At 52.0% G+C, this 25,165-nt stretch overlaps 1 protein-coding gene across 8 annotated transcripts in view; it reads left to right on the top strand.

Annotated features, from left to right (window-relative positions):
• The window catches only part of TMCO4 (transmembrane and coiled-coil domains 4), a 92,688-nt gene that overhangs the window by 38,655 nt on the left and 28,868 nt on the right, over positions 1-25,165 (top strand). For 6 of the 8 annotated variants that reach the window (XM_082448921.1, XM_082448925.1, XM_082448922.1 and 3 more), the window contains 6 exons: positions 2,058-2,155; positions 2,359-2,502; positions 3,279-3,398; positions 7,607-7,771; positions 8,628-8,764; positions 10,240-10,324. In XM_082448921.1, the coding sequence (XP_082305047.1) occupies positions 2,058-2,155; positions 2,359-2,502; positions 3,279-3,398; positions 7,607-7,771; positions 8,628-8,764; positions 10,240-10,324 (749 nt within the window). Of the gene's footprint in view, positions 1-2,057; positions 2,156-2,358; positions 2,503-3,278; positions 3,399-7,606; positions 7,772-8,627; positions 8,765-10,239; positions 10,325-18,768; positions 19,883-25,165 lie in introns of those variants that run through there. The other 2 variants (XM_082448927.1, XM_082448924.1) reach the window with 2 other exon arrangements.

A 25,165-nucleotide genomic window follows, 5' to 3' on the forward strand; every position in this document is an offset into this window, starting at 1 on the left:
CATGGATGAGGAAACTCAGGACAAGTAATTTGTACATAGTCCCAAGGTTAGTAAGTGGCTCTGTCCAGCAGGATAGGCTAGGTTTTGCTGTGGTAACAAATGACCTCCACATCTCGATGGCTTACAGCAACAAAAGTGCATTTCTTGCAAGTTGGCTGTGGCTTTAGTCCACACTTTCTTGGTTCTGGGTCCCAGTTGACAGGGTGACCTCTATTGGGAGTGTTGCTGGTCTCGAGACAGAGCAAAAGGAGACTTACCAGGCGCTGCACTGACTCATAAAGATTTTGCCAGAAGTGACTCATATCCCTTCCAGCTACTGGCTAAAGCGGGTCATGGAACCACTCAGCTCAACAGGGCAGAGATGTGTAATTGTTCCGTAGGGAGGACCAGTGCAGGAGGGATAACTGAGCACCTGGAGGATTGTCATGCACCACCACAGCAGAGGGGGGATTCAAGCCTAGTTTACAGGATTTGAAACCTGACACCAGAACCCACGCCCTTCGTCGCCATCCTGCCTTCCACTTTGCTAAATGCATGTGGTTCGGCCTCTTCCCGCACATCTGAGGGCGTGAATTTCAATCATGAAAACCCAGCACCTGTGATCATGGAGAATTGGTTTCTGCTCAGTAGTGAAGCAACCGAGAAGTGCTGTGCTGTACCCCCAGGAGGTGCTTAGGGGAAAGTTGGTTGAGGTGAGCGGGCAGACAACCAAAAAGCATAGCGGGTCTCCGAAAGCCCATCTCAAATCCAACTTCTTTTCACTGACCGGAGGATGAACTGCTTCTCGCTATCACGTATGGTTCAGGAGGCAAGAGATGGGAAGGAAACAGTTCCGGTTGAGTACTGCATTGTTCTGCTCGCCGACACACAAAAGTTCCAGCCTGCTGTCCACTCTCCATAAAAGTGTGTTGATCGAAGGGATGAAGAAGGAAATAATTGAAGCTTTACAAACCAACAGCCTTATGAGGGAGATGTTATCGTCCCCATTTTTACAAAAGGGGGAACTGAGTGAGTTTCAGGGAGATGGAGTTTCATGGCAACAGCCACTGTTTCGGTCCCCACTCGCAGGGCCAACTGTCAAGCTCTGCGCTTGACAGACATTTTTTTTGCTGATCCCCACTGCCGCTCAGGAGGCGGGTACTCTTATCCGTGACCTCGTCTGTGATATGCAGACAATAATAAAACTGCTTCTAGGATAAGATAAACCATTCGAAGTGCAAAGCACAGTGGCAGGCATGTTGGAAGTCCTCAATAAACATTAACCCTTCTTTTATCGTCATCGTCATCTGCCATCGCTCTATACATTGAGTTGTTGTCCAAACTCCAAGTTCAGTTCAGAGTTCCCACTGGTAGTGACCGCACTGCCCCACCCTTGTCTCCCATCCTTCTCCTTATTGCCCCAAAGCACCGGGGGCCAGATGTTGGACAGGAAAGTTGGGTTTAGTGACTCTCCTGGGCCATTCTCAGGATTCACCTGACCCCAGTTTACTCTAAATGCTTCCCTTTTGCTACATTTTGTCACTTTCAAATTTCAAATCTGAACCGTTCTAGCTATTGCCCCAAGGCCAAGGTCTCCAGTACAGACCTTTGTCTAACGCCTCCTTGAAAAGATAAATCTGAAGGAAATTGGTTTCCAGATTCCTTCCAGAGGGAGGTGGGCTCAGATGGCGGAGTGGGGGGAGGGGAAGGAAGGAGTGAGGTGATGATGTCTGTGACTCTATCTGGTACTCATTCTGGGTCCATCTGTGTAAAGATATTTTTGTGCTTCTTTTGCCATTATTATTATTATTTTTTTGTCTTTTCATTATTCAAATTGCAACCCTGTTAGGATGGATCCGTTGGGTAAGTAGCACATCCCACGTACTGGGATTCCCCAGCTGGGTTTTAGAACGTTGTCAGCTTTTTAAAACCATCGATGGGTCCAAGGTAACCTTGGTACCTCGCTCTGCATGACAGAGCACCCAGCACTGATCCCAGCTGGGGGGTTGGTGAGGCGGGGAGGTGTCAGGGGATCCCAGACACAGCCAGTCCTAGAGAGCAACCTCTTCCCCCCCCAGAACGGCCGAGGCATCCCGGAAGAAGAAAGAAAACCGGAGGAAGTGGAAGCGCTATCTCCTGATAGGCCTGGCAACTCTGGGAGGCGGGACAGTGATCGGTAAGGTGCGATGGTGGCACTGGCCAGGGCAGCGCGGAGTGAGGGGTGATGCCAGGCTGGGAGCCCACCCCTCCTCGCATGCACGTAGTAGGTGTGTTCCCTAGTATTGTCCAGGAGAGGCAGTGGGAGGCCGGTGGAGGAAGAACGCAGCAGGCCCCATCCTCACTCCCACCTCTGCCCACCACGGGCCGCTTTCCTCGCAGGCGTGACTGGGGGTCTGGCTGCCCCTCTCGTTGCTGCCGGCGCCGCGACAATCATTGGCAGTGCCGGGGCAGCGGCTCTGGGCTCAGCGGCCGGCATAGCTGTCATGACCTCGCTGTTCGGGGCAGCTGGAGCTGGCCTGACAGGTAAGGTTCCGAAGAAGTGGCGGCCCAGATTCTCACCAGTGAGGGCTCCCCGGGCGACGGAGGGGGAGGACGTGGCTTTTCTCACTCTGAGTCCTGGCGCTGCCAGAACTTATAGCAAAGCTTCACAGAGAACTGGGTGGATGGCTTGGCATGGCTCGGGAGAAGGCTGAGTTTGAGAAACTGCACCCGGTGTAGACTTCTTGGAAAGGGTCTGATTGGACCTGTTTGTCACCATCTAAGAAGTTCCCAGGCAGGCCGCCTCAGAGACGGTTGAGCTTCCTCTTGTAAGAGAGCACATGGCTACCCCTCATTTACCAGCATGCCGTGGGGGAGTTTTCCCAAATCATGTGTGTCAGTAGCTCCCCAGTCACGCACAGAGTTTCCTGTTAAGTGGCATGTTGCTTCCCACGTTGAGGACCTTGGTCAGCTCACACCACTTTCACTGAGAGGGGTGTGTGACACTCCTGAAGTTCGTGGGCGGGAAGAAGATGTAGTTCCCACTGAATCAGGCCAGAGCGGCGGTTCCGAACTTGGGCTCTGAGTTTCAACCCCAGCTCTGCCAGCTGGGGGCTAGCCAGCCTTTGGAAACCTGTTACCTTCATCTGTAGTCAGGACGATAATGGCACCGACCTTAATGAGTTCAAAAACGAGACGTTTGTCAAGGGACAGGGCACACGGTTAGCAGTCACTGTGAGTGTGTGAGTACACAGAGCCACTCTAACATTCCCCAGGGTCCCCAGTGACCCCCATTCTCACTTTTGTATCTGGGTCTTTAGGATACAAGATGAAGAAGCGTGTCGGGGCCATTGAAGAGTTCACATTTCTGCCTCTGACAGAAGGCAGGCAGCTACACATCACCATCGCCATCACGGGATGGCTGGCATCCGGCAAATACCGTGAGGACCAGGGGCAGAAAAGGATGCAGAAGGGGGTGGATGTTGGCTGAGCTGGGTCTGTTGCTGTGGGCCAGACCCTGGCCTAGGCTCTTGCCTGTGTATGTCTTTAGGAGGTGGGTAGGGGGGACCTATTTTTCAGAGGAGGAAACTGAGACTTGGAGAGGTGAGATGACTTTATCCCACATCTGTCTTCCCATCCATCCATCCATCATCTGTTCATCCATCCATCCAACTATCCATCCATCCATCTACCCATCTATCCATTATCTGTCCATCCATCCATCCATTCACCCACGCATCCACCTATCTATCCATCCATCCATCCATCCATCCACGCATTTAACCACCCACCTACCCACCCATCAATCCATCCTTTCCACAGAGTTTATAGAGCATGTGCCAGACACTGAGCCAGGCCCTAGGAATTCAGTGGTGAGCAGCACAGTCATGGCCTCTGCTCGCATGGAACATATGGTCCAAGGCAGAAGACAGATCATTGAGCAAGTAATTACAGGGAAGCTTTATGGATGGCACAATAGGGGAGGCACAGAGTGCTTCTGGGGAGTGAGGGAAAAGTTATTGGAGGAAGTGACATTTAGGCTAAGGACTGGCTGGGAAGTAGCCAGAGAAGGAAGGAGAAAGAAGTGAATACCAAGCAAAAGGGCAGCATGTAGAAAGGCCTAGTGGTGCAAGAGAAGCACAGGATGGCTTGAGCAAGGAGCTAGAAGACAGGAGTGTGGGTGAGGCCCACACAGGATCACACAGGAGCACGTGAGCTGTGGCGAGGAATTTGAATTTATCCTCAGAGCAAGTGGAAGATAGCAAAGGAGTTTCAACACATAAGTGACAAATCAGTACATCTTGGCTGTGTGACCTCAAGCAATTTACTTCACCTCTCTGTGCCTTGGCTGCTTCATTTGTAAAGTAGAACAAATTATCCTTGCCTTTCAGGGCACTTATGAAGATTAAATTAAACAAGGTAACGTGTGGAAAGCACCTGGTTTTTAGTGACATTCCACAAACGTTATCTCCCTTTACTGCTCTAATTTGAACGTGTGTGTTTTGGGGGGATCCTAACCAGGGTGGCACTGAGGAATAAGGTCCTGGTCCGCTTACTGTTGGCTCACTTTTGCAAGTGCCCAGTGTGAGGCTCAGCAAGCAGGTCGTCAATCAGAGAGAGAGCAGGGTGGGCCAGGGAGTCTGGAGCGTCCTGACCAAATACACAAGCTCCGAGCCTCCTGGGTTCCCAAATTGCTGGGATCCGAGGGCAGAAGCCACAGCTCTTCTAAACAGCACAGGAGGAAGCAGGTGAGAAAATGCCCAGGCTCTGTTTAGAGGCATTACTGGGCGCCAGAGTCTTATTGGTATGTGCGCACCAGAGCCAGTCCCCAAACAGGGAACTCTCGAACAGTGACTGAGCACCTAGCACCGTGAGTCAGGCATTTCACCCACACACTAGGAGCTTGATGTACGTTACCTCGAGTGACCCTCACATCCACGCTCTGAGGTGAGGGCTGTTCTTGTCCTGATCTGGACGAAGAGGAAACCTAGAGGGATCACATGGCAGACAAGTGGCACATGCAGGATTCGAACCCAGGTCTCCTGACCCAGAGTTCACGGGTTTCTCTTCATTTGTGTCATGATACCATCCATGCTACAGAAAGACTGAGACAGGAAGGAAGGAGCAAGAGTCTAAGTGAAGGAACTTGCAGTTCTGACCAGTGTGGAAAGCAAAGCCCTTATGGTTGTTTTACCCACCCCCTTGCTGGGTTGGCTCCAGGGCAAAATCAAGTTCATTTGCGGCAGGGGCGGTGGCGGGGGGGGGGGGGGAGGAATTATTGTGCAATATGCTCCCTAGGCAGAGGCGGTGGTTACAAGAAATGTAACCAGGCTAGGTGAATGAAGTTCAGGAGGGAAATGAGTCACCTCGTCCTGCCTCCTTGGCGACCAGGAAAGAAGTCTCGTGGCATCACAGGCTCGCTTCTGTGTGTGATGGGAATAAATGAGCTTTCTTGGGTCTGCCCTTTTATTAAATAGGATTGTTTGTAATCATGATTATGGCTTTGCAGCTCACCACTAAGCCAGGCGTTTTGCATGCATTGGCTCACTTAGTCCCTCACTTCAAGCCACGGAGGTGGACATCATTATCACCCCCGTTTTACAGATGAGGAAACCGAGGCTGATAAGGGCTGCCCAGGGTCGCCTCGCTAGTCAGGAACTGGGGCATGACTCACCCCCTTTCTGTCTGGCTCCATAGCCCATGGTCTTGGCCACAGGGTGATAGAATGCAGTACTGCACTTTACAGTTTACATAGTGCTTTTCGTGCAGCCTCTCACGTGGTCCCCACAACACCTGTGAGTCAGATGCCATCATTCCATTTCAACAGGTGTAGAAACCGAGGCTCAGAAGGGCAGTGTGCCTTGCTGGTGAGTCTTGCAACCAGAAAGCTGCCGAGCTGGGTCCAGAGCCTGGGCCAGCGTCACAGCCCACCACACACACACACACACACACACACACACACACACACACACACACATCTGTGCCCGCATCCTGTCTCGGGCTGGCCGTCTCCTCCTCCATAACTAGAGACGGTTAATCCCTGAGCTGCTGCAGAGCTGTGACAGGCTCTCTGCCGAGCGGGGAGCAGCCCCTCAGTGGTCTGTATGTCAGCAGGGCACCCTCAGGTAGGGACGAGGCCTTCGGGTCGGGCAGCTCGAGGCGTCTGGCTGAGCCAGAACCCGAAGGCTCTGGGAAGCTGGCTCCACTGTTCATTCATTCATCCTGTTTTCACGAGGCTTTGGGAATCGAGTGCTTGGCAGACAGACTGCAGGACAGACGTGCACTAAACAGATGACACAAAAATAAATGGATAATTGCAGACTGTGACGAGAACTCAGGATGGAAAAGTGCAAGGTGCATTAGATCCCCCTTGTCAAAGGGGCCGGGAAGCTTCCCCGGGGATAAGGCGAGTGAGCTGGAAGCTCAGAGACAAGTAAGGGTGGAAGGTCACTCGGGCCATGGGCAGAAATGCACGGGGCCCCTCGGTGCTCCCACGGCCCAGTAATGAGTGACTACATGATGTTTGCATGGCCCTCTCCCTCCCCAGCCTGAGAGCTCTTTATCTAGATGGCTCAGTCTCCTCAGCTATAAAATGGGGCTAATAGTGGGGCCCCATTTCAGAGGCTGTGTTGAGGTAAATCAGAGAGTCCATGGGAAAGCCCTCAGCGCAGAGCTGCCCAGCACTTAGTACTTGCTCACTAAATGTTTCCTACAGTGATGGGTGTCTGTATCCTCAGGGTCAAGCGCCTGGCCTGGCATAGTCTAGGTACTCAGTTAAGGTTTGTGGTATGAATGAATGAATGAACGAATGAACGAACAAAATCAAAAGCATGTGTTTCTGGAGAGTAACCTGATGGATGATGAGGCTGTGAAGGAGGCAGGGGCCAGGTCACAGGGGGCCTGAGAGTCCTGCTGGAGAGGTGACGACATCCTCAAGGCAGAGGGAGGACGAGGAGGGAGCGAGAGAGGGAGGCAGACAGCCATGGTTGTACTTTCCTGCTTGACGCTGGTCACGTGGTTGGTGCTCTCATCACCCTCCCATTTCCAGTCCCTAAGTGCGAAAATTGAGGCTCAGAAAAATCGGGTGAGCCAGCAAGCTCATGGCAGAGCTGGGCTCAAACACCTCTGCTCCAGATTTGCAGACTGTTTCCCAGGCAGTGTTTGTTGAATGAGACGCAGCCGGTTCAGGGAGCGAGCCGCCCGTGGCCCCGTGTGTTCCTCTTGTGCGCTCGTAGCACCTCGATGCCAGAATTACTGCAGAGTGAGAGAAAACAACACTTTACATACACGGTGGTTGGAATACTTAATTCTTACAACTACTCTATGAAGAGAGATAAATACTAGTCTCCCGACTTGACAGCTAAGCAAAGTGAGGCTTAGCGTGGGATAGTGACCCAGGGTGCCCAGGGTCGCCCAGCTGCTAATGAATGCAGGAGCTGGGTCTCGAACCCCAGCCTGCTGTCTCACAGCACAGCCCTGTGCTCTGTCTGGGAGCGCGTCTGCTCTGCTATCAGCAGCCGTTCAGTGGCGGGGGTGGGCCTCTTGTCTCCCCGCAAGGGTGAGTGGGCCCCTGTCGCCGACTGTCTGGGAAAGGGTGGGGGGCCTCCTCTATCCCAGGAGAGACCCCACCTACCTGTGCTCTCCCCAGGCACCTTCAGCGCCCCGTGGGCTGCCCTGGCCCACAGCCGCGAGCAGTACTGTCTGGCTTGGGAGGCCAAGTACCTGATGGAGCTTGGCAACGCCCTGGAGACCATCCTCAGTGGTCTTGCCAACATGGTGGCCCAGGAAGCCCTAAAATACACAGTGTTGTCTGGTAAGCCTCCCCTCTCCCCCCACCAGCAGCATTCCCACCACTCCCAAGCCACACTGGTTCTGTACCTTTGCATGCCTGAGGCCCCCAGTGAGCCAGGCACAGTGCTGGTCTCCAAGAACACAGAGAGGCAAAGGTTATGGTCTTCATAGGGAGGAGACAGATAGACAGCCCATCACATTATCACATAGTGTGTCAGTTAGCAATTGCTGCATAACAAACAACCCCATAACCCAGTGACTTAAAATAACAACCGTTTATCACAGTAGCTCAGAAGTGTTGAGGCTTCATTTGGCTGATCTTTGCTGGGCCTGCTCATGCATCTGTGGGTCAGCTGACTGTCCACTGATCTAGGCCAGCCTTGCCTGGGGCAACCAGGGCAACTCGGCTCTGCTCCATTTGTCTCTCCTCCCCGTCCTGGGATCGCAGGCTAGCCCACACCCACAATAGAAGTGCACTAGAGGCACAAGTCCATTTCAAGCCTCGCATCCAGTAACATCTCATCGGCCAAAGCAAGTCACATGATTGAGTCTAGAGTGGACGGGCAGGGCAGGAGCAGGGGGCACTGCAGAGTTATGAGGCCAAGTGGAAGGATACAGGGTGGAGTGACAAATTGGGGCCATCTCTGGAATCTCACACATGGCAGATACTTAAACATAAGGGATCTAGGCCATGTATCAGAAATGCGTGAGCTTCAGTTTTCTTCTGTAGTATTTAGCAGTTTGACCACACATGGAAAACTTACAGATTCCAAGTTAGAGACTCAGGCATCCATTAGCCAGCCAATCACTTCCCTAGAAGGAGCCCCCCCCCGACCCCTGCCACCATGGCCTTCATCACCGATATCCCTCCTCCCCAGGCCTTGTGGCTGCCCTGACCTGGCCAGCCTCACTCCTCAGTGTTGCCAATGTCATCGACAACCCCTGGGGTGTGTGTCTCCATCGATCAGCAGAGGTTGGCAAGCACCTGGCCCACATCCTGCTCTCCCGGCAGCAGGTACCTGGGAATAGCTGGGGCGGGGAGTGGGGGGAGCGGGCAGGGGGCGAGGAAGCAGGGAAGCATGGGGGCTGACTTGTGCACAGACATCATACCTAAGACAAGCCCACGTGGGGGTAGCCCAGTGGCTTTGGGGGGGTGGGGGGTGGTCGTCATTGCTCCACCAGTTCAAGTCATAAAAGCACCCTAGGGGGACTTCCCTGGCGGTCCAGTGGTTAAGACTTCATGCTTCCACTGCAGGGGGCACAGGTTCGATCCCTAGTCAGGGAACTAAGGTCCTGCAAGCAGCGCAGCGTGGCCAAAAAGATAAAAAGTGTCCTAGGATGGACCAGTAAGAATTACAGACTGTGCATCTCTAGCAAGCAATCAGGTGAGAACTGACTAACAGGCCTCTGCAGGTGTGGACCAGGCCAGCTCTTCCTTTCCAGAAGTATAGAGCTACCCTCTGAGCAGATCTCCAGTGGCCCAAATACCACGTAAAATGGTTACGGTTCCACCCACATTCCAGACAGTCCGAGGCAGGAAAGTAGAAGTGAAGGGCCTTTCACATCCCTTGGCCAGGACTCAGCCCTGTGGCTATCCCTGGCTACAGGGCAGTTGGAGAAACTTCATTTTTGGCTGGGTGGCTGTGGGCCCAGAAAAACTCAGGAGTTCTGTTACCAAGGACAGAGGGAGAGTGGGTGTAGGGTGGTGACTGGTAGCCTTTGCCACAGAGTTCCTGCAGAATTGGAATACTGTTTAACGGAGGGTCTTCCATGGCAGTAAATGGAGGTGGGGGGGAGGGAGGGGGGAGGGTGGGTACATATACCGGCCCAAAAGCAAGGGAAAGCAATGGAGTACTGAGACCAGCTGGACCTTTGGAACTCATCTGCTCCTGCCCTCTCCCTCCATGTAGAAGTTGTACCCAAATACCTCTCATGACTTTCTTTTTCAAGTTGCCTTTCCTACAAGTTCTTGAGTCAGAAAATTCCTCTTCGCAACTAACTTACAACCTCCTCTTATAGCATAAGGCCAATATTTCATGTCCCCCCTTCCTATGTAGGAACAGAACAGTTGTGTCCCCCCCGCCATGTGACTCTTTGCTTTTTTCCCCATCACACCCGGGGTACCTCCTGCCTCCTCTCTCGGCTCCAGAAGGACCCCGCTTCACTTCAGTCATTTGCCACAGGTAGATGGGGAAGGAGCGACGGCCACTGGGTAATGGTTTGAGATAAAACCAGGGAATTAACCCAGCCAGATGCTGCCTGTCAACCTGGGAAGAAGCCAGTTCCTGAGCAGGTGCCCTCCTGCATAAATGAGGGCCCAGGCTCTCCTGATGGAGACATCAGAGCCTGGGGCCGGGAATAGCACGGGCGTGATTCATTAAGCGGGAGGCAGGTGCTGAGAAGTGTGCAAGGGCCACCGTCATCGGGGCTGATGTTTTCTAGAACTGGCTGTGCACCATGCCCCCAACACCTGTGTCCTTTCTCCCCCAGGGCCGGCGGCCTGTCACCTTGATTGGCTTCAGCCTGGGAGCCAGAGTCATCTACTTCTGTCTGCAAGAGATGGCTCAGGAGAAAGGTAAGGCTGGCCCATTGTCACAGGTGAAAACACTTCCGGAGTCCATCCCCCAGGCCAGAGGTTCTGCGCTAGAGGTCGCGAGTCTTGTGACTGTGTTCCCAGATCTTAGAGTTTAAACAGTTTGAAAAAGAAAAACTAGTCATTTGGAAAACTGTTTATTTCTTCCGTACGTAAATTAGAGTGGGTGTGAGACAGTTTTGTAATAATGGCCTTTGCGTTCTGGTGCGGGTTCTTGAGTGGGAGGGGAGTGGAAGAGTCCGAAATCGGGGTGTTGGCAGGGCCGCGTTCCCTCTGAAGGCTCTAGCGGAGAGCCTCGCCTCTTCCAGCTTCTGGTGGTGGCCGACAGTCTTAGGCTTGCAGACGCGACATTCCATCCTGCCTCATCTTCACATCACCTTCTCCTTTGTGTCGTCTCTTCTCGCCTAAGGACAGTGTCAGTGGGTTTAGGGCCCGCTCAAGTCCAGGATGACCTCATCTCAGGATCCCTCACTAATTACATTTGTGTGATTTAATTACATCTGCAAAGACACCTTTTCCAAGTAAGGTCTCACTCACAGGTTCTGAGTGGACACATCTTTTGAGGGGGCCACCATTCAACCCACTACAGACACCTTTGGGAGTGTTTCATGCCATCCAAACACATACTTTCAGTGTTGATGCAGCGGAAAGCTTGAGGGCCCCTACCCTGGTCTCGGGTCAGTGAGGCCTCCAGGACTGAATGCCGGTTTGGGGCAGATCTGTCACCAGGGGCTGCCATGGCAAGGGGTTAGGGGGTGAGGTGCAGAGCTCAGGGCACTTGGGGTGGTCCACCATGCGTGGGACCCGGGCTAACCTCTCTCCTGGTGTAGCACAGCAGCAGCAGAGAGAATTCCCTCTCTGGATGGGGGCGAGTAGCAAAGAATTTTCGGCAGTCTTTAATCTAACGCACATTTTGTTGGTCAAAGCAAGTGACAGCCAAGCCCTAGGTCAGTGGGGTGGGGCAGTCCCCGCTGCCCCTTATACTCCTCCTTCTGTCCACAGCGGAGGAGGAGGGGAGCAAATGTTTGCCAAACGGTGATCCAGACTCTGACTCGGGATAAAGGAGGGCATGGGCTTTGCAGGCAGCTGAGACCTGGGTCTGAGTCCTACCTCTGCTCAGCTGGGGAGCCTGGGTTGGGTAAGGACTCAGCCTCCCTGGACGTCGGTCTCTCCATTTGCAACAGGGGGTTCATGTCACCTCTGGGCAGTGTCAAAGGCCAGAGAGCATGGGGGTCAGGCAGCCGGCCCAGTGCTGGGTCCTGGTCAACACATCCTCCAGCGGCTTTTAGGCTGAAGTATCTCTGCTGGTGTTGGGGGTGACTGCACTCGCCCCCTGCTCTCTAAAGCTGTTGCCCCCAGGGAGGCCCCTGGAAGGTTGTCATCCTCTGTGCTGTCATCGTTTTGCTCCTTTCCTTGGTCATCCTTCCGCCAATCCATGCAGCAGACCCATCTGCCAGGCTCCTCATTACCTGGATGACGTGGTCTAGAGGAGAAAGGCATGTCTTTGGCTCCAGTTAGCATAAATTACATGTTAACTTCAGATCATGAATACAAGCCAAGTCTCCAGTTCCCCTCCTGAACGAATTGAATTAATTACCGTTGATCATTTGGACACGGCCATTGGAATTGAGGTCGCCCATCAGCTACCTCCAGCAAGTGAGGTTGGAAACTGATGGAGGGAGATGTTCCTGCCCTCAGCCTTCGGCGGGGTGGTTCTCAAAGCAGCTTCCTTCCCGCCTCTTTCCTGGCCACTGCCCCCTCCCCTGGCCCTTCATAGCCCACCGCTGAGAACTGGGGCTTTGGTATCAGGCCGACCTGGATCTGGGTCCCAGCTTCAACACTGACGAGCTGTGGCACCTTGGGCAAGTCACTTAACCTCTCTGAGCCTCAGCTTCCTCATCTGAACGAGGGGCTTAGTACACTTACCTCGAAGGCTCTTCAAGAGATTAAAATGAGACGATGAATGTGAAAGTACCTGCCGCAATTTGGGTTCACTCAGTAAACACTTCTTCCTCTAATCTGAGGACCTACTGTGCACGGGGAACTATGGTAAGTGTCGTGTAGATAGAGGCGCTTGTCATTTTGTGTCTACTTTCTGGCGCACACATTAGATGGTGAATTCCAGGTAGGCGGGATCTGCCTGTGTCCCACCATCTCCCTGGCACACGGCACATTCTGAGAGCTCAGGAAGGTGGGTGGACTTGACTTTGGGCTGACATACGCAAGAGCCTGGTGCAGACTCCCCACGTGCCGGGCCATGCACTATGCAGGATCTTGGTCTCCCGGCAACCCCCTGGGAGGTTGTTATTCTCCCTGCTTCAAGGATGAGAAACTGAATGAGGCTGCGAGGGAAAGCCAGGCGGATCCTAAGAGCCAGAGCCGGGATTCGACCCCAGGGTGTCTGGCTCCAGGGCCCTCACTCCTAACAGCTGTGCTATACTTTGCAGAGGACCCACACCTTGAACATGGGTGGGGCTCCTCCAGAGGACCTAGAGGGAGGGGAATTCCAGAGGGTCCGGCCAGCAGGGAAGAGGAAGTGCTCTCAGAGTGTCTGAAAACGTTGAGTCTAGTTTTTCTGCAGCCTGTGAGAGGGGACCAAGGTGGAATGTGGGAAATGGTTAGGACAGAGACCTGGCACAGGTCTCGAATGCCGGGTTAAGGTGTTGGAACCGACTGGTTAGACGCTCGGCCTCTGAATTGTGGGACAAATGAACAGCTGAGCAAGTCTTGCAGAGGGAGGCGCTGGGGGCAGGGGGTGGTCAGTGCTGGGCAGCTTGTGTTTGACACCCCTCCCCCTGTGCACACATTCTCTCTCTCTCTCTCTCTCTCGCTCTCTCTCTCTCTCTCTCTCTCTCTCGCTTGCTCGCACACACACACACACGCACGCACGCGCGCGCACACACACACACACACACACACACGGCAGCAACTCAGCCGACCCCAAGGGCCTCTGCTGAATGGCTGGGAAGCTTCCCAAATAACAAGAATTGGGTAGGAATCTGAATAGAAGCCCAGCGGCCAAAAATGCAGCTGGTTTTCTCCCCATCTGGTCACCTTCCGAAGGAGGAACTCACGGCCAGAAGACTCTGAACAAGAGTCTTTAGTCTTGATCAGCCTGATAGTTTCCCCTACTTAATAACATCCCATCCCACCCTGTGTCTGGATGGCAGGTAGTAAAGGACCCTGGTAACCCTTTGCCTTGACCTTGGTCAAGAACACTCCAGGAAGGAGTCTGCCCCTTGGTTGGCTGAGGCTTATTCCAAATGTAAACAGCGGCTGCTCTCACGTGGGGGGAGCTGGGGCCCCACTTTCTCTCTGGGGCAGAAGAAGGCTCCCCGTGCCATGGGGCACAGGCACACTGTTTAACCCTGTCTGCCCTGCCGGCCTTCTCAGCTCCTCCAGGTGAACGGTGAGCCCCTGATGCCAGGCCTCAGAGCCGTTTATTTCCCCAGTTTCTCTCTTCCTTTCCGGAGATTATGTAAGGTAACTCCTGGTGGCTTATAGAAATGGGAAGTTGGAAACAAAACACACCCACCTGCAGAGGGGAACCAAGGGGTCCTGAACCCAGAGAGCTGGGCACTTGTGCGTGGCTTCCCTGACGGCCCCCTGGGGGGCCTGGGCCCAAGGCCACCCAGACCACGAAGTAAAATGAATAAAAACATGGACATACACACACTCATAAAAATAGGCTTACATTCCTGCGTGTTGAGTGTGGCCCTCATCTTCCTGTGTTCTCTTTCTCCGTCATCCCCCGTGTCCTCTTGCCAGCCATCCAGCGAGCCTCTGGCCTCCAGGGCTTTACCACTTACCACCCGGTCCCCACCCATCAACAGACGGGGGCCAGACACAGCTGGAAGGATGGCACAGATGCAGGCCTTTGCGTCATTAGGTGACGGGGCCACACAGCTCTTCCCCACCAAGAAGATCCCAGCTCAGGTGCTGCAAATATGTGGGCTGTGGAGCCAGGGAATCTGGTTCGAATCCCACACGCACTGCTAGGGTCACCTACCCGCTCTGAACTCCAGGTGACTCGTGTGAAACACAGGGAATTATAATAGTATTGCCATCAAGGTTGTAAGGATTAAATGCAATAGTGCGTATAAATGCTGGCATATAAGAGCCTGGTAATTCTTATTGAGCATTTATATTATGCTAAAATCTGTCTTAAGCTTTATAAAAGGGAGCTGGCTTGGAATTCCCTGGCAGTCCAGTGGTTAAGACTCCACGCTTTCACTGCCGAGCACCTGGGTTTGATCCCTGGTTGAGAACTAAGATCCCACAAACCGTGCACGGCAGGGCCAGAAAAAAAAAAGGGCGGGGAGCTGGCACATAGGGTTAGAGCACCACACACACATAGGTGACCTTGACCCTGGACCTTGTTGAGGGAAAATCAACCTCCCACCAGAGTGGGGGCCCACAGTTCCTGTTCCTTTCTGTTGCTACACCCGCCTTCCCCCCTCTTCCTAGACAACCCCCTCCCAAGTCCTGGCCTTGTGTTACTGATGGGGCACCTTCAAGTCTCCAGCTGGCTGTGGTTGTGAATGAATTATTCACCCTTTGCCCGGAGCTGCTGTTTCACATCTAATTCATTCCAGCTCAGCTGTCTGGTTTCAGGCAGTCCTGCTTGTTTAACACCCAATTAATCTGCACAGGAAGGAGACCCTCTCCTAATTGCAGGAAAGCTGTCATTATCTGAGTTAGGGGACTGTAAAAGAGGAATTACTCTAATGCAGTTGAATCCACTAATTGTTTTCTGGATTCCCTTGAGACCAAGTAATGAAATGTAGCAATAAATCCTAGAGTCACCCAGAGTACAGAATCCTTCAGCTAGCCTCCCCCCACCCCCTGCCCCCTCCTAGCTGCAGCCCATCCTTTTTTCCCCTCCCCCAAGAAAAGCTGCCTGTAGCATTAACTATCTCACAGCTTCATTTCCTTTTTGGGCCATGTTGCAAACAGCATGGGGTTACTGCTTAGGGGATATGCAACCATTCACAAGGTGTCCCTCACCTGGGCCTGCCCCTCCCTCAAGTTCAGTGTGGGCAGCTTCCTTACGAATGGGTGTCTAGACTACAAGCCCCTTGAGGGCAGGGATTGTGTCTGACCAACCTCTGTGCCTCCTGTACCTGGGATAAAGCCAACAGAGAGTGCTCTATAAGTGAATTGTCTAACGTTATAAACATTCACATTGTATCAGTCAGGATAGGTGAGGTTATGCTGCAGTAACAAACATCCCCCAAATCTTAGCAGTGTAACACAGCAAAGGTTCATTTCTCACTTGTGCCATCTGTCCACTGTGGGTGGGCAGGGGGTTCTGATCTTTGTAGCCACTCAGAGATCCAGGCCAATGGAGCCTCCTTCAGTAGGAGACAGAGATTGTGGTGAGTTACACACTGGCTCTTAAAACACTTTCACCTGGAAGTAACATGTCACTTTCACTCATGTTTCATGGGCCAGAGCAAGGCACGTGGACATTTCTAACATCCAGGAAGGGCCAGTGAATGTATTCCTACCATGTGCTCCAGCCAGAACACCTTACATGGATTCTGGCATCTGTAATTAATTCTCAGCTGAAGCCTCAGGTTCTTTATCTACAAAATAGGGACTTTTCTCTCTTCCTCCACCTTGCCTCACAGCTTGCAGGATAGATGTACACCTTGATGGAAAGCCAGAGTGTGGCAGAGGATGCTTGGGTGAGAGCCCCAGCGATTGATGGTACCCAGGAGCCCAGGAGCTCGGCCAAGGGGCCCCCACACAGACAGAAGCAGCAAAGATTCCCCAGCACGTTACCCACCAGAGGACCAGAGCTGGGTCCAGTCTGGCTGGGAGCAGGCTCCAGGTGGACAAAGGTCTGAGCTGTGTTGATGGTGATTGGCTCCAGACCATGCCCAGGGCCCAGAGAATCAAGGGAGATGACCTGGTGAAAATGCCTTGAAAAGGTAGAGCTGCCCACAAATGGGAATGCCTGTCATAGCAATAGTAGTAGCAACGGCTGCCACTTACGAAGGCCCAGCTCTCTGCCTGGTTCTTGCTCACGGATTTATGTACATTCTTGTCAGCCCTCACAACAACCCCATAAGATAAGTAATCCTGCCCCGTTTTTCAGATGAGAACAGTGAGATTTAGAGAAAGGTGGAGTAGCTTGCCCTAGAACTAAGATTTTGATACCTTTCTCTGACTCCAGAGCTCCTATTCATATTGTTATTTTGAGCCCTTCTGGCTGGATGTTTTCACTCAAAGCAGTATCTCAGATCAGACCTTTCCAACGGAGAACTAGTCACAATCAAATTCACTCCATTAACTCATATTCATAAAGCACCTACTGTGTGCCAGGCAACATGCTGTGCTTTGGGGAGATGACAACAAACTAGCCAGTGCAGCCCCCGTCCTCATGGAGCTGACGGTCCAGTCTGTTAAATAATCTGCCCTCCCTGAGACATGAGTTGGGGTCTTGCAGAATGGCTATGGGGGTGGGCAGTGATGGATGTCAGTCATCTGAAAAGCACTTGGCATGTAGTAGGTGCTCAGTAAAGGGAGCCTTACTGTCCTTCCATACCAAGTTCTAGGGTAGCTGCCTGGTTGGGGCTGACACCCTTAATGTGAACCTCCTGCCCTTAGGTGGAGACATCTGTCTCTACCACTTAAAGGACGTAAGTACTTGGCTTAGGAAATAGAAAGAGTCACAAGAAGCCAGCCCCCCAGGACACAGTCAGATGCTCAGCAAGGCTTCCAGGCCTGCTGTGCTCCTCCCACAGCCCAGGTAGGTGGTTTGGGTTTGCAGGGGCACCTCGGGGGCTGGACGCATCTGCCAAGCTTCCTCCATCAGTTAATCGGACTCTCAGAGCAGTCTTGCCAAATACTCAGACGTGGGTGGTGGGAAGGACTGACTCCCAGTGGGAATCCCTCGCCTTCTGGATGAGTATTTGAATGCTTTGTGTGGCTGAGGAATCTTCTCCATGCAGAAATAGACAGACCCAGGTTCAACGGGGGTTTACTGAGACCCCGCCTACCTGCTTCCGTGATTGATTCATTCTAATCATCATCATCGTCATCTCAACAGCTAACAATTATTGGGCACTTACTATGTACCAGGCACAGCTAAACACTTTGCATGCCTAATTTTATTTAATCCTCCCAATAAGCCTATGAAGTTTTAATTAGCCCCATTTTACAGATGAGGAAACTGAGGCTTACAGAGGGGAAGTAATTAGCTCATGCTTACAGGATTAATAATGATGAAACTGGAATTTGAGTCCACAATGGCTGAGCCATGCCTTTTTCATGACATGTTCTCTAATTCTTACAGTAACCCAAGGTCAGGATAATTATCTCCATTTTACAGCTAAGGCTCAGTGTGAAGCAAAGCAATGTGCCCAAGTGGGTCCATTAGGATTTTTTGGTTGCAGGTCCTGAGATTTCCATCAACTGCCCTTCCTTCAGCCACACCCAGAGCTCTTCTCTCCCCAGGAATGAAAAAAGGGGGTTCAGGGTGACTCCTGTCTGCTAAGGTCCAGGCATCCCTTGCCTTTACACACGTTCTCGTGCCTTTACACTTGTTCTCACTATCCAGAATGCTCTCCCCTCCCCTGACCCCAGGCATGGAGCCAGTTCAGACACATCCTTCAAGATGTGGCTCGCAAGTTCCCTCCTCCATACTCCATGTGGAAGGAAGACTCAGACTCGGGAGCATTGAGGAAAGAAAAGTAGTTTCTTGCAAAAAGGTGTAAACTAATTAGACTTTGGAAGGTCTGGTTTGCCAAATTACACACATGCAAGCACACACGCACACAGCAGGTTCTTAAAGGAAAACACACACAATCACCAGGGTTGCCGAGTTTTCATCAGTTTGTTCTTGATGGAAAAGCAGACATTTCTTCTAATGTTATTCTTTCTCATGAAGCCACAGGGACACCCAGAATCTCCAGACATCAGCGTTCCAAACACTGAGGACAGGATTCTCATTAGGGAGTCAGCAACTTATGCAAAATGCTCCTTCATTTGGGAACTCGCACCGGACAGGGTGCCCCTGTTATTCTTGCTTTATCTCAGAGGGTCAAGTGTGGGTTTGGTTTTGGTTTTGGTGTCGGTCGCCACAGATGGGATGTCTGTGCTGATGCCTGACGATGACAGTTTTATTAACTCTGATCCTGGCAGCACCCTCATGGGGCAGGCATTTGATTCATCACATTTAACAGAGAGCGGACAAGGACACTGAGACTCAGAGAGTCAAAGGGATTTGCCCAGAGTCAGAGCTGGGAGGTGGCAGAGCTGGGATTTGCGCCCAGCGCCCGGCCCCTAAATCTGGGTCACTCTTCTTTGTCCAGCCACCTCCCTGCGCCCTCCCTCACCCTTACTCAGCTGTCTGTCTCCACACTCACTCACAGCTCTGGGTCAGGCACTGTCTGTTGTGCTCACCTCTGTATCACCAGCTCCTGGCCTAGACTTGGCACATACAAGGAAGCCATGTCAGTAGTTGATTCATTAACGAGGGATGTGACACCCATGAAGTTTGCCGTGAGTGCTGCCTGCAGAGAACGGTGCTGAGGCCTTTGGGTGGTGAAGGGCTCAAGCTGCCTCATCACAGTGGACCCCACCGACTCCAAGACCCCAGCCAGCTGATCGGCGTGTCGCCCAAGCCTCCTAGTGACCCAGGGCCGCTCCACTCTCCAACTTCCCGGCAGGCATAATCAGCCAGCATGTTCACGGCCCGTGTAGGACTCCTGCCCACCCAGAACCAAGACAAAACGTGCACCTGCCAAACGTGATGCTTTGGGGCAGGAAATGAACACAGCCAGAATTCCCAGAGATGAACAGTCCGCTTCCGACAATGGTCCATCTGCCAGCCGACAGGATGAATTTGCTTTGGGAGTGACTGATCCTCTGACCAAGAGTATTTCTGGCCCCAGCAGGTGGCAAGAGTGGTGGGCAGTGCCTGATGCCAAGAACAGTCACAATCCAAGTACTCACCAAGAGACTCTGGGCCCCAGATCAGTGGATTGTTCATCTTTCTATGTATGTACTTTCAAAGTTCTCAAAAATTGAGTAGTTGGAAAGAGCTCAATTCAGACTGACTCATGGTAGCTGAGCCAGGAGATGGCCACATGAACCGAGAAATCAGTTCTGCTTCAGCTTTTTATGCATCGATTCTCCCCTTCATTCCCAAAAGACGTGAAGGGAATTGATAAGTGACATTACATGTTGTCTCTGGCTGGTGGCCCTGTCCATGCAGCTGGCAAGACATCACGAGACAAGCCAGCTCGCCTGTGCATGTTTTCACTCATCCAATGAAAGCCTGCAGGGCCTGCTGCACTCTGGACACCGGAGCCCATTCATTACGTCAGTCCTGGCTCCCCCGTCCCTCCTCCATCTGTAAGCTGGCCCCATTCGATTACTTCTCCTTGTGTCTTCAGGATGCAAGGGACTGTGACCTGAGTTCAAATCCAGCCCCGGCTGGTTACTGTCTAGGTGCCCTTAGGCAAATCACGCCACCTCTGAGCTTCAGGTTGATGAGTTAAATGGGGCACTGAGGCCTTTGGGGCTTGCTCTGGACTTAATAACTACCGTTTATTGAACATACTATGTACCAGGCACTCTGCTAAGTGCTTTGCATATTTTCTCTCCTTTAATGTACAAACAACCCTAAGATGCAGGTATGGATGTTTCTTTTGCTAATGAAGAGGTTGAGGGCGGGGACTGTGTCCGTTTCCTTCGCCCCTGCATCCCCAGCACCTGGTATAGGATTTGGCACAGAGAAGAGGTACAATAATGTACATATGGAGGGCCCGGGACCCAACTTGAGCCAGTCTGATGGCACAGCTGGCCTTGCGGTTAGGTAGATGTGACCACACGGTGCTTGGCGTGTGGCCAGCCCTCAGTAAATTAGAGTCCCTTTCTCCCGCTCTCCATTAGTTTATCCAGATGGATTTTCCAGGGCTGTGGCTCTCACTGCCTCTGAGCTCACTAAAAGACAGAAACATCTTCAGTCTGGCAGCTCCTGGGAGGGAATGGAGCAAAATGTGGGATTCATTTGCTGCTGCTTTTTTTTTTGGCTGCTCCGTGGGGTTTGCGGGATACTAGCTCCCCGACCAGGGATCAAACCCGGGCCCCTGGCAGTGAGAGTGCCAAGTTCTAACCGCTGGACTGCCAGGGAACTCCCTCATTTGCTGCTTTAATCTAAACTAACGGGGTCTTTCCGACAGGCCTGTGGCTGCAGACCATGCCAACCCCCTTTGAAAGGCATCTGCATCCTCTTGGTGATGCAGATATCCTTGACCTTAGCAGTCACACCTGCTGAAATGCATTTGCTCACACATGGAACCTGGGTCGTCTCAGCTATGTAAAGGCGAGGATTCAGGAGCTTGCTCTGGCCTCTCTCAGGGGCCCGGCCTCGCTGCTCCACCATAAACCCTCAGGGCTCAGCCACCAGTTGACCCACGTCACCCTCCTCCCGCAGGTTGGCCGTCGACCCCCGTGCCTGCTAGATAAATCCACTCAGCTTCCAGGGGCCCCAGGTCTGAGCTGGAAGAGCCTCCAGAAATGGCTTTGTTTAACATCTTCATCTTACAGGCAAGGAAAAGGAGACTGGGAAAGCACGTGGTCTGAAGGCAGTGATGACCGGTGTTTGTGTTGGGAGTTTGATGTTGTCATGATAGAGGAACCCAGAAATGCCCAGATCCTAGCCCTGGAAAAGCTCCCTTCTCCCCACAGGATTCCCAAGAGTGATGAGCACATAGACTCTAGCTAAATGTGGCCAGGGTACCTACCACTGACCACCACCTAGGCTGGCACCAGAAACCCCTGGGGAAGAACTTGGCTGAAGCTGTGCTGGGTCACACCGCAGGCTCAGCCCCCAAAAGCTCCACTCCTGATGCGGGGACCTACCTCGTCCTGGCCGGCGGCATGGAAGAAGGGAGTCAAAGGAGAGAGGGAGACAAAGAGGGCACCGTCCCCACCAAACGGGATGGAGACGGGGCCACAGAGAGAAAATGTGGTCCCGGTCCTCCTCGAGGGACTCAGCTTGGAGAGGGAGCAGAGCTGCAGCCTGACTTCCCGATGTACAGTGACCTGCCCACAAGTATATCAGTGTCCTTGCACTTGACCAGTCAGACCAGCACCCCCTCTTCCCTTGGGGGCAGTAGTGGGAGGCCTGGGAAGAAGGTGGGCAAAGATGTGCTGGTATAAAAGGAGGAGAGGCTGTGAATTTCACTGCTCCTGCAGGTGAGACCAGACAGAGCCCAGGTCCTTCACTCCAAGGCCAGAGCCTGTGCCCTCTGTCCAGCCATCTCAGGACCATCAGCATCTTCTGGACCTGTTGTGCAGAAGCTCCCCTGGGGTTCTTTATTCCAAGACCTGTCTCCCTAGCCTGCCTTTCCTACCACCTGTCAAGCCATCTATAGACACACTTCTTACTCCTAACTCAAATGTATACGGGGCATGAGGAGTGGGTTAACCCCTCATTAGGGAAGTCATAGAAAAGTCTGCTAATAATTACCCAGAAGGCCACAGTTCTCCACGCCACGGGGGTCAAAAAGGCCTGGTTCAAATCTCAGCTCCACCATTTATGAGCTCTATGACTCTGTGCAAATTATATAAGTTCGTCAAGCCTTCCTCATAGTAAAAATAGATCTAATGACACCCACCCATCAAGATACTGTAAGGACAGACAAAATAGCATGTGTAAGGCACCTAACACGGCCTGGCTCACAGTAGATGCTTGGTAATTGGCTAAGATCGTTGCACAGCAGGTGGTTTGCAGTCTTGAAAGCATTAGGACACTGTAAAGGGCACTTAGCACTCAGTGTAATCACAGTTTGATGATCCAGAGGCACTTCAAGAACATCACCTTGGGGTCAGTCAATACGATGGGCCTCGGTTCATCCTTTTATCCCATGGACATCAGAAATTATGGGGTCTTAGACTCAGGGTTCCAACGGACATTTGGAATCATCTGGTTCAGACCCCTACACATACAGGATCCCCTTAACATCATCCATCAGAGGTCTCTACTAGTGTCTGCTTACTTGCTTCCAGTGACAGGAAGCTTAGACTCTGCCCAGGGTAGTTAGGAACTTAGGAACAGATCGATTTAACCTGAGAGTCAGTGGCCTGTGGGCTGTGCAACATCAGGCCCTGCTCAGAGAGCCTGTTAAGGTGGCTCGTGTTCAGCTATTTCCAGGGAGGCCTCTGGCACCGCAACAGAGCCCCGAGTTCTTCAGTGCCTCCTCAGATCTGCTGTAGGCGTTTCAGAAACATGTTTTTATCCATTTTGAACTCAGAGCTGATCTGAGTCCCATTAAGCAAGTTCGCAAGAGACAGTGTGGAGAACCAAATGCTGATTCATTTCAGTCCACCATAATTGTCACTTTCAAGCAGATGGAGCAGGTGTCTGGGTTCACTGTCCAAGCTTCTGGGGAAACAGATTATCTGCCAAAGCTTCTCTCCACAGGGAGAGGAAGGGAGTTCTTTTCCTGGCCATGGTGAGCCCTGGTGACCATCCCACTCTAGTGGACAGATCCCTCCTCCAGTGACCATTCTCAGTTTCCTTCCCTCCTGGGCCTCCCCCTTGCTCAGAATTTTGCATAAACAGGTCCCTTGCGTGAGTCCCAATTGATAGTAACTGAAGAATCCAGACCCTCTGCAGTGAAGGAGCATCCCTCTGGGGCTTTGAGGATTCCAGGAGGGGAAGACATCACAGGTCTCCTTAATTTACATATTACTGAAGCATCTCAGTTCACAGCATTCTGTAATGGAAACTGTTGGGGTTTGTTTCCTTGTATCTAAGATGTCCGTGACCATCGAGCCTGCTTAGCCAATATCACCAAAACGGTTGTCTTTTAGAAAATTGCCAGGCCTGTTTTGCAGGACAGAAGATTAGAACCTTCCTGCCTGTGGGTGGTATGTTCCCTATACTTTGTGTTTTAATGACAGGGTCTGAGTTTGGGGGCCTCCATCCCTGCCACCCCAGCACAGATATCCCTGTGTGAAATCTGACCTTTCAGGTCTCTACTATGTTCTTCTTTATTCTTTGTGTCTTCCATCTTTGGTTCACTCATTTACTCAGACATCCATTTCTTTATTTATGCAAAGCCCATCTCCTGGATTTGCAGAACTTCTCAGGAAATACAGATAAATATAAAACATCAGGACCAAAAAAACACAGATATGAACAGGAGGCATGAGCCAGTTGGGGAGCCCAAACACAGCAGAGTGGACCCTGCAGCCAGGCCTGGACCTGAATCCCAGCTCCGCCACTTACTAGCTGAGTACATGTACCGAGTCACTGTGCCTCAGTCTCCTTGCCTGTGAAATGGGTCTAGTAGTACCTTCTTCAGAGCTTGACTGAAAAGATTAAGTGGGATAATATATGTAATGCATTTAGCAGAATGGCTGGCAAGTAGTAGGCATTCAGTAACCACTCTCTTGTCCCTGTTACTGTCATTACATATTCTCTTGTTATTACCCAGTTGCTATACCTGAGCTGTGACTTTAGCTACTCATTTCCTAGCAATCAAAGCAAAAGCAGAAAGCACTGACTGCCTGTTTCTCACTTCTGCGAGGGGATGTGGAGATGCCAGCTCCAGGGGTAACAAGACCTTCCATTTCAACCTGACTCACTCTGTCTAAGTGTTGCACCCTCTCCTTTTAGGAGCTAAGTGCCCAGGTTCAGGCTTAATTAGCCATTAGAGCTTCAAACAGCTCTGCCTTTGGCTAGCTAGAAAGGTTACAAACCCGGAACCATGTGGATGACGCCATGGCTGGGAATGACCTTTCCAAGGTGCTGCCTAATTGTCAGGAGGGTGGTAGCAGGGGCGTCTGCAGAAACTCAGACGGGAGATAATGATGTCTTCAGCTTTGAGCACCTGGGTACTTGGAAGAATGTTAAATAGGCGACAAGTCCCAAGTTGGAGTCTCATTTGGGTAATTTTACATTTTGTAATTTAGAAATTGCTGGAGATTGAGGCTTCAGGGGACTGTTGCCGAACCTGGCTCACAGCTTAGAGAGCAAGGTTTTTATTCTTTCTGCCACATTTCTCTGCAGAAGTTTGATGGACAACAGCTGCTCATCTTCAAAATGAGAAGCCTTCGTTCCAAGATGGGGAGGGGGGAAGGGAGCTGATGTTTATTGAGCACCTACTGTGTGCCAGGTAGGAACAGAATCCATCTTGATCTTGTTCCCAGTCACCTTGGGAGGTGTAAGCATTACTACACCTGGATGCAGGTGTTACATTTTCCATTTTTACGAATGAGGAATCAGACGCCCAGGGAGGCTTTGTGACTTGTCCAAAGGCACACAGCCAGTAATGAGCAAATCTGGGATTCTAACCCAGATGCGTCTGACTCTAAACCACTTCCTATTGACCCTTCTTTTCTGCTGCCTCTTATGATAAGCTTGCTACCCTCAAATTGCCTGTAATCTAGGTAAGAGAATGGAATCCAGCCTTAAAAAAGGTAGATAGCAGTACCACATGCTTCACTGCAAGGGCCTAGACATTGAGCAGTTCAGAAGAGGGAGCCTTCTCCTTCCAGGTGGCAGGGAAAGCTTCAGGGAGGAGGTGGCAGGCCTTGAGGAACAGGTAAGCCTTGAGAGTCTGTGAGGGAGACAGGAGGCCTTAGAGCCGTAGACTGGCAACAGCAAAGATCCAGAGAGAGGAAGTGAACGGTCTGGGGAGGGCAGGTGACCTGAGCCAAGGTTGCTGCTGGGAAGTTGGGAGAAGTAAGATGGGAGAGATGAACAGGGTCCAGAATTCCAGGGCTTGACTGTTGGGCGGACGCCGGCTCTGACTTGAGTCTTTCATATCAGCACTTTCTCTTGATGTATTTATCCAT

Source organism: Balaenoptera physalus, assembly GCF_965194825.1.
Source record: "Balaenoptera physalus genome assembly, chromosome: 1".
Taxonomy (NCBI): Eukaryota; Metazoa; Chordata; class Mammalia; order Artiodactyla; family Balaenopteridae; genus Balaenoptera; species Balaenoptera physalus.